A 10,000-nucleotide genomic window follows, 5' to 3' on the forward strand; every position below is an offset into this window, starting at 1 on the left:
GCCAAACTTCAGTAGGCCGATGGAAACAAGTCTGAAAATGGAACAGAAACAGTTTCTCAGCAGAAATGTCAGCAGAGTACTGTACTACTCTTGTGAGTTGGCAGTGAAGGCATGGGCATGTGCCAGCTCTTCAGAAGAGGACTCAGTGGAGGAGTCTAATATAGCTCTGTCGAAACCTGGCACAGCTGTGCTGAGAAGACCAGAAGTTCAGTTTGGGATAGCAACACTTCACTGTTAAGGCCTAGCTGCCCATGATACAAGCGACACGCAGCACTCCTTTCACATTTGTGCCTCTGAAGTAAAAAACAAAGGAAAATAAACCGTGTCAGACTAGAGCTGGGCGATAAATCGATTTGATAAATTCATTCAGGACATCGATTTTCACTTAAACTTGGGTGATTACGGTATGGAACTAATTCCAGCATCTCAAACAGAGGCATGCAACCGAGTGGGAGAAGAGTGTGGCACTGCGAGTTGCACAAGAAAAATTCGATAAAAAATCGTAAATTGGGTTTGGTGTGAAAAGATCAGATTTTATTTTTAGGCCATTTCGCCCAGCCCTATGTCAGACTGCGCCCCCAGATAATCCCAAAAGCAGTGGCCCAGGGCATCTAGTTTCAGCAAGCAGCACCTTTTACAATACATGTATATAAACAGCACACAGGATCTCCCCCTGAACTGAATCCATTAGACTATTGAGATGTACCCAGGGTTGATGGATGAGTCTAAATCAGGTCTCACAGAGAGGTTTGTTCTGGAACATTCCTCCTCATGGGAAAAGTCTTCAGGGCTAGAGATGGAGCTGAGGTTACTATGGGGGTCTACTGGGAATGGGGTCTGAGGTCATGGGTATACTGGCAATCAGGGCTGCTAGGAATAGGGTGTAGGGTAGCCTGGAGGGCCTACTGGGAACCAGAGCTAAAATAAACAGCTTGGGGTCATTCGTCAGGAGAAGGCCAGAGACTCCCCAGAGCTAACAGACTGGCAGGACCTGTCTGGTCACTATGTTGGCTAAAGGAGGAGCACAGTAGAGTGTAACGTGTAGTGTGTTTGAGTAATGTGCGTGGCAATTGCATGTGAATTAATGTGAGTTAAGTAGTGTGTGTGTGTGTGTGTGTGTGTGTGTGTGTGTGTGTGCATCAGGACTTGGCGGTGTAAGAGTAACGCTGTATCTTGGGGGATTTGAAAATGCCCATGGTGTGCTTTTCAATACCGTCTTCACATTTCTGCTCCATTATCTATCAAACTGCCAAATCAAGTGCTGTTTGTGTCAACTCACAATGTGTGACAGCGTCTTTCGTCGAAACAATTACAATATTTCACTAGTCATACGGTATAGCAGTCACCACATCAATAATTCCGTTTTTCAATGTAGATTAATTATGTGGCTTAAAGACGGCTCTCGCCAGCCCCATTAAAAACATTTTTTAAAATCTCAGTAGTACTGCATACTCCAGGAAGATGTGTGTGAAAAAATGTTTACCGCCCAACCCTTGAGTGCATAGATGTTTGTTTGTTTGTTTGTTGAGTATGAAGACGTGGTGTGTACGGGATGTCAAGTTGTGAAGAGGAGTAGTTTCCAGAGTGAAGTGGGGACACAGAGGGAGGGAAGCGCTGTGGAATCTCAAATGGCCTCAGAGAGAGCCTTCAGCGCCTTCCTCTTCTCCGTTACACACTCGCTGGAGCGAGAACTGACACGCTCCTCTCATGTTTTCATTCCCTCTTATTTTTTATTTTGCCTAAGTGCCCTCTGTAGCATGTGGCGAGGAGGAGTCGTCTGACTTCAACGTGATCACACTGCGGTTTTGTCTTTCGGCTCTTTCCCAGAACAAACTTCCCATTCGGCTTTTGAAGAGGTGCCCCCCCCCCACCGCACCATCTCTCTCCTTGTCCTCTCTTCCACCCCCACCCCTTGGGCTGGTGTACGTGTGTAAAGTCACAAACTCTGAGAAGCTGAGAAGAGAGGAGCTATTCCCAAAGAGGCCTGTCTGCCTGAGATCTATAACCAATGTGGAGACTTCTCAGGTCTTGAGAAACACATTTCTAAATTTGCGGCAGGCCACATACGCTCACCGAACACTTGGCCTCCCTTTGCTCTCAAAACAGCCTCAATTCTTCATGGCATTGATTCCACAAGATGTTGGAAACATTCCTGGTGCATGATGACATGATTGCATCACCAATTCCTGCCGATTTTTCAGGTGCACTTTCAAGCTGTGAATCTCCCGTTCTACGACATCCCAAAGGTGTTCTATTGGATTCAGATCCGGTGACTGGGAAGGCCACTGAAGAACACTGAACCCATGAAACCAGTTTGAGAGGACTTTTGCTTTGTGACATGGTGCATTATGATGCTGGATGTAGCTATTAGATGATGGTACATTGTGACAATGAAGGGATGCACATGGTCAGCAGCAATACTCAAATAGGCTGTGGCATTCAAGCAATATAATATAATATAATAATAATTGGCATTAACGTGCCCAAAGTGTGCCGAGAAAACATTCCCCACACTGTTACACTACCTCCACCAGCTTGGACTGTTGACAGGTGTACAGGTGTTCCTAATAAAGTGGCCGGTGAACTATATAGCCAAACATGATTTCCCTGTATGTCAGTACTCATTTCCCAGATGTGACAGGTAAGACAATGTCTGTTGCCACAGGGGGTAGGGCTGGATGGAACATCCACAGAGAGACACTAGTGTTCTTCTTCCATTTTCTTGGCAAGGTGCAAAGATCCACAAATCAACTTTCAGCAACAGGCTTGGAAGCAACAGAGCCCAGAGGCTGGGAAACACTGAACATGGTGGCAAAGGGAAGAAAAAAGGCAGGATGAGACAGAACGTTGGGAAAGGAAGGAGGAGGTTGCAACACTGGTCACCAGAAAGCCACACAGACAAGAGACATGTGGCCCTGGCCCCCTCCTCTCCTACAGACGACCTCGTTCCTCTACCTCACAGGAAGCCACAAGCATGCCAGGAAGAGACCCCGCTTCCTGTTTAAAGACAACACTGACACTTGTCAACTTCAACATCCCCCTCATCGCCTGCCTGTCATCGCCTCCCTCCCCTCCTCCTTCTATACGTCCCACACCCTTTTACTCCCACCTTCTTCTACACCTTTCTCTCTCCCTCTCTCTGTCTCCCTCTTTCAAAACCTAGCAGGCTGCATTGCACCACCGGCGCGGTGAGGATAAGCGGCCGGCGCCGCCCGTTTGTCACACCTCGACACGATGCAACACTTGATTACACGTCTTCACCTCCAACTCATCACATTCTGCAGACACAGCTCTGAACCCATGTCAACCCTGACCGTTAACCCTGCGTGAACCACTGATTCAGCGGTTTAACAGATGGCCCTGATTGCACTGATTCAGCTTCCCTCGCGTCGCGCTTCCCTACCGCAGGAGATGGATGGGTTTCAGTCTAATGGGTTTGAAGAGAGCTGGGAAGCTAAATCTGTAGCACTCTCCAGGACCAGGGCTGAGATGGATCTACATTAGTGATGTACTGTGACGTGAAATGGGTGGGCCTTTTGGGTCAGGCCCAAAGCACACCTCTCAAAACATCACTTGCCATGAAAGGAAAATGTTTGTGTCTTTTTCTCTCTGTGGCTATTTGGCAGTAATGTACTATTCAAACACACACTTCACTTATTGCACACAGCATTGTTGACATTTGTAAATGTTCTTGACCTCTCTGTCTTACCAACCTTGATATGACAAACATTGCCAACAACTTTCACTTATTCAGCAGAAAGAGAAAGACAGAGAGAGAGAGAGAGAGAGAGAGAGAGAGAGAGAGAGAGAGAGAGAGAGAGAGAGAGAGAGAGAGAGAGAGAGAGAGAGAGAGAGAGAGAGAGAGACAGAGAGTAGGAGAGGGACACAGAATCAATAAAACACCATTCCTCTTGTGTGGTCTAGGTCCTGAGGCTAAATCTGAAGCTCATAATGATTGCTAGTGGCTAAGTGCTAAGGGGAGCACTTTGGCTTTTCTACTATACTGTTCTGTAAATATCTGGGCTTTGGGCCTCTTTCCAGCCTGACGGTGTAATAGATAGTGATTTTTGATCAATCAAAAGCATGTTAACTCCACATACATATAAAACAAAACCAACGTTCCCTTTCCTGATGTAAGCAACAAAACACCACATTTACTCTCAGATCACTCAAATAAAAAAACAAGCTTAAAGCCCAAAAAGACAGCTGGTAACTTGAGCCTCACACCACCGATGCTGCCTTTTATGCAACGTTCACTGAATAGCTTCATTATGCACTAGGTTATTCTCAAGTGTTTGTGTTTCCAGGGCCCTATGAATAGCCCGAGGGACAATAGGACGTGCACCTTCTTTAAACATCACTCCGGGAAAGGGAGTCTTGTGTTACACCAGAGACTGGAGTCTCTCGCTCGAGCCTGCAGCCCGGCGAAAGCACGTGCGTGCACACAGCCCCTAACCCTCTCCGGCCCTGTGTTCACTGCTCAGTTTCTCTGTGTGCCCTGGCTAAGCACTGGCCAGACTATGGAGGCAGTCACGTTTTAATAGCATTCAGCTGACAGTCCAAATCCAGAGTGAATGAGAGGGAGAGCAGGGGGAAAGTGCCCAGGCTGCAGAACCACAAGGCTCTGTGCTGTTTGACCACTCAACCGTTATACAGGCCCGAGCCGCGGCTTTACTTTGCGCGCGCGCACACGCACACACACGCACACACACACACACACACACACACACACACACACACACACGTAGGGGAGGGGAGGGGAAAATGGAGGGGGATGTGCTATTTGGTTTATTTCCCATCAAATGAGTTGAATAGTTGCAGAGCAGAAGGGGCTGCAGACAGGGGCCTTTGGAGCGGTGTCTGGTGAGCAGTGAAACTTAACAGGCCACCGCTGGTATGGGAGGAGATCTTATTGGAATCACCATTCTTTCTTGTTTTCTCCCCGAGTCTGTCTAGCTCTCCTCTCTTCATTGTCTGCTTTCTCGAGCAGAACCCCATGACCTCTGAGTTCAACACTCACTCACTCACCTCACTCACTCGCTCACACGCATGCACGTATGCACGTATGCACACCTGCCACCTCTAGATTACTCTGATTATCATCTCCTGCCTGCAGGTCCAGAACTAGACTACTGATCACTAAGCTCTGGGGGACACTTGTCTCCCACCAGCAGTGTTGGATCCACTGCCAGCCTGAGCTCATGTGATAAAGCACCCGTTGAGTAAGCCCTTGAGGACAAGTCAGGCCAAGTTCTCACAATTAGCTACAGTCAACAGTACCTTTACCCAGGGATGACTTCACGGTCCTGGCAGGTATGAAGCTGGACATGTACACAGCACTGTTATCAAGCTAAAGACAAACCAACTAACCATCTTAGTCCAGCGTGTTGTCCTCAGGAAAGGTATCACAAGCACAGGATTAGGCACACAACAACAACAAGTGCATTACATAAACCACAGGGTCTTTCTGTGTGTGTGTGTGTGTGAGTGTGTGTGTGTGTGTGTGTGTGTGTGTGTGTGTGTGTGTGTGTGTGTGTGTGGCTGCTAAGCAGCCTCTGGCAAGCTGATCTTCCATTTCAGTGGGGGTAATACAGGACACATTCAGTTTAATGGGTGACCTTATTTGAGTCACCAGTAACCAGTTCCCCGGGGAAATGGTACGTAGCAGCCACGTGCAGATTCCCATGCAAGGTCCAACACACGCACACGCACGCACGCACACACGCACACACACACACACACACACACACACACATACACACACATTACACATACACATACACGCAGCTCTTAGGCAAACAGGCTCATTTTAGACTAAATGCAATCTGCTCAATTGAATGCAGCAGTATTCAATGCGGTCACAATGATTGGAAACTCCACCGTCCCAGACTGCCAACCACTGATGCCTGTCTCTCTGTGTGTGTTTAACTCCCACAATGACACATTTTACATTCTAATCATATTGCCATTTCTTCTAATCATGTTGAGTCTGCGGGCACATAATCCTTGTGTTTTCTTTTTATCTTAACAGTGTGTCGTTTACACGTATGTTATACAGTATACTTATACTTGAGCTGTGAGTTTCTTATCTTATCTTGAAAAACGCCACGAGACATTTAGACAGGGCGTCGGTTGAAACAGGTTGTGTGACCCAGATCCATATACAGTAGCTGTATGACTTTGGTGAGAGCTGTTCATTCATAAGTTTGAGAGGCATTTGTAGAAGAAACGTTCCAATCATAAGAAAGCGTGACGCTCTAAGGTTCAGTTTCATTTCCTCAATGACCTTCACGTGTAATGTAGGCCAACCCAAAAAAATAGGCCAACGGTTACAGTGGATGTTCATATTGTTACTGTTAGGGAATGGGTAAAGCTGAATAAATACAGTGTGAATGAGAGGATGGCTCTGCCCAGCCTGAAAACAGTAACTCATTCATTTTCCTGGTTACGGTGTGGAAACTGGGAACGGGGTCAGTCAATAACTGACCTGGGGTCACGCGGAGATGTGACGAAAGGTGGGAAACATGTGATAAGAAAGTGACAAAACACACAGGACGGAACGATAGACACAGACGGGACATGGCGACGTGCTCGTCAAAGTGTGACAGCTCTGGGAAACTCTGAGCTTGCAGTTCAATCATTACAGGACGTAAGTGTGGAAGGAGTCCAAAGTGTGAAGGGATCGGTCTTTAACTCCACCAGTCAGTTGCTGTTACAGCCTAACCATCATCCCTGCTAGGTTTGTTTTCATCCTCCCTCCTTCCTTGATGTACACAGTGGGTGTACACCAGCTGTCAACAATGCTTTATTATGACATCTGTTGAGTCATTGTCATGGCAGCCTTATGAAGGTCTTATGACAAGGGCAGTACCAAGTCAATAAATGCGGTTTATCTTGCCTCAGTGGGCTGTGTTGAAACCGGTAGAGTCACCAGACAAGACAGTTACCCCTCCAGCATTAACAACCATCAGGAGGAGTTCTGTGTGTTCTGTTCTCCTGGAAAAAAACACACCCACTCCTATCCTCCTCCCTAGGGCCTCTCCCTCTATAACTCTGTCCCATTCATGACATCATTGCCACCCAATCAGCAGAGCACTCAACACAACACTGTGTCTGTCAAAATCACACAAATCTCAGACATTCAAGTCAGATGTTGTATTCTACCCTGTTGATTGTTGGAGTGGTACTTGAGTGGTGAGGTTTTAAAGTAGACATAGACGACGATGACAACAACAACAACAACAACAACAACAACAACAACAACAACAACAACAACAACTCACAGTTATAACAGCCTTGCTGAGGCAGAGGGAGCCCCTGCAGCCATACTCCCTCTCGTCCTGGGACTTGTAGTAGCTCAGGGTGTTGTTCTTCAGCACCACCCAACGGTCCTGCCAGCCGTGGATGTAGTTGGTCCACTGACATGGGGAAGAGGAATTGTCATTACATTTAAAAAGGCATCTTGTAAAGAGAACTATAGTTGCACTGATTAGCAACACATATCTTATCTGGTAAAGTTCACGGACACCACAGCTATAGATAACGGGAACCTGCCTATTTCATTTTAAACAACATAAAAACTCGTTAAAAGTTAATTCACTCACAGAGTTAGATATTAAACACAATAGTGGTGTAAGGCGTAGTCTATACACATGCATCCATACAATTCTCATATAGAGTTACTGTATATACAGTACAGGCCAAAAGTTGGCAACAAAAAAGCAAAGGGTGGCTACTTTGAGGAATCTAAAATATAAGACATATTTAGAGTTATTTCACACTTTTTTGTTAAGTACATCATTCCCCATGTGTTCATTCATAGTTTTGATGCCTTCAGTGAGAATCTACAATGTAAATAGTCATGAAAATAAAGGAAACACATTGAATGAGAAGGTGTGTCCAAACTTTTGGCCTGTACTGTATACTGTATATAGATGACTGTAAAAGCTTAGCGCGCAGGTGAGTTCAGCATGATCTGATCAACCTGACAATCTCCTAGACGCAACCCAGACACTTCTCAATGCGATCATAGACTGTTCACTGTCTATGAGTAACGTGTTCCCCAATGTCTCTACAGTTTGACATTTGGGCTCTCAGAGAACCCACCCCCAACGCACTAATGCCACGGCCGAGAAAACATGGGCTGTTATGGATGCTATAAGGTTAACATCAGTGGGTGTACGGTTGCACACCAAACATGCAAATATGCCAACCCATCTACAGTGTCAGTTCATTGCGAATAGAACCAACTAAAACAGTATCACGCCCAGCTTTCTGGCAATGTCTTGCTGCTGTGGTTTGTCCTCTAGTCTAGGTTGGTCAGTTGATTCACACAAGTACCGATCTGTGTTGCTGGCAATAAACTGTATACTAGCTATACCTTCGGGGGGGGGGGGGTAAGGCAGATTCATAACTGTTACCGTCCCCGTCTGGACAACTCAAGCTAAACTAAAGCTCGTCTCAGAGACTCCGACGTACCTTGCTGAGGACTCCGCCGAACTCAGCGATGCCAACAGGCTGATGTCCCGATCCCGACTCCGTCTCCACATCTTCTTCGGAGGCCGAGGAGTTCCAACTCTGGTTATCCGACATCGTTGATGTTGTTGTTGTTGTTAGCTTAAGTCCGAGGCCAAATGAGCTAGCTCGATTAATACAGTTAATACAAATGAATAAGAAACCTGGCTATAGCGTACGGCAGCTCAATAACATCAGCGTGACGTCTGATTAGAAAGACATCTCTCGCTAGGTAGCTGGTATTATTCGGACCGAAGTGCTTCGGAAACGATGAGGAAAAACAGGTCAATATAACGTTAGATTTCCTCCGAAATAATAATATCCACCTGGCAACATCAACACTACGATGCTAGCGGGCTAACACCGCCAGGCTAGCAGCCACCCGCCCCTTTCTCTCTCTGCTCAGCGGCGAACGTCCTCTTGACAGCTCGGAATACTCGAAATGAGCAGCGTATTATTATTATTATTTTTTACTACAAACGGACTTCGTATGGGTATTTAAATCCCTATCTACTTCCACGAAAGCGTCTTTAAAATGATTAGATGTTGTGTTTGTTTGTTAATATGCGCCTGACAAGAAGCCAGTTTAACCAACCGCCATGTTCACTGACGTCTGTCCGACTAGCGACTCAAGCTTTGCGTGCTTCGGTGTGTGGAGGGGCGCTGGCTGTTGGGGGCTGCGTCACTTAATCCATACCTATGGTGCGTTCGGAAACACGCTCTGGTAGTCTGATCGGCACTCTTGGACTGCCTCTTGTCCAATCAAATGACTTGGTCTCTGTATGACGTTAAACCCAGTGTGCACTCCGGCGCTCTCAGAGCGAATTGACGACCGTAGCCTTAAAGAGGAAGCTAGCCCCTCCTTCATAATACTGAACAATTTAGTACTGTTTAGTTTAGTGGGTACAGTACATTGTAGGCCATAACATACATATAACATAACATACATATAACATAACATAACATACATATAACATAACATAACATAACATGTGTTTCTTCAAATTAATGAACGTTCTACTCATCAGTATGTTAGTCATGCTTATTTTTCCCCTGGTGATTTGTCCAGGTAGATCTGAGTCTAACAGAACACTGCTCCAGAGGACACCTGATAACAATTATTATTATCTATGTGCTGTTGACATATTAATATTGTGAAGAAGTTGGTTTATAGCGAGAAGTAAGTGCTATGAGATGTGCAGGGGTGTTGGCAGACACACACAAGCACACACACACACGCGCGCGCACGCACACACACACACACACACACACACACACACACACACACACACACACACACACACACACACACACACACACACACACACACACACACACACACACACACACACACATACCCAAAATTGCTCAGCCCTGATTCTAATCAATCCTCAATGACATAACCAAAGCTTACTTCATTCATCTTCTCAGTGCCTCCCCTGCCTCCCTATACAAATAATAGCAGTGAGAGCACATGCTCTGACTC

General features: G+C 46.2%; 1 protein-coding gene across 1 annotated transcript in view; it reads right to left on the minus strand.

Moving 5' to 3' along the window:
* The window catches only part of LOC308156761 (ceramide transfer protein-like), a 22,233-nt gene extending 13,113 nt beyond the window's left edge, over positions 1 to 9,120 (minus strand). The window contains exons 1-2 of the mRNA XM_080530188.1: positions 8,479 to 9,120; positions 7,284 to 7,418 (exon numbers count right to left, since the gene is read on the minus strand). Coding sequence (XP_080386314.1) covers positions 7,284 to 7,418; positions 8,479 to 8,592 — 249 coding nt within the window. The 5' untranslated portion in view covers positions 8,593 to 9,120. The remainder of the gene's footprint in view (positions 1 to 7,283; positions 7,419 to 8,478) is intronic.
* Between the last annotated feature and the right edge of the window lie 880 nt (positions 9,121 to 10,000).

Source organism: Nansenia antarctica (genome assembly GCF_963989245.1).
Source record: "Nansenia antarctica genome assembly, chromosome: 4".
NCBI lineage: Eukaryota > Metazoa > Chordata > Actinopteri > Argentiniformes > Microstomatidae > Nansenia > Nansenia antarctica.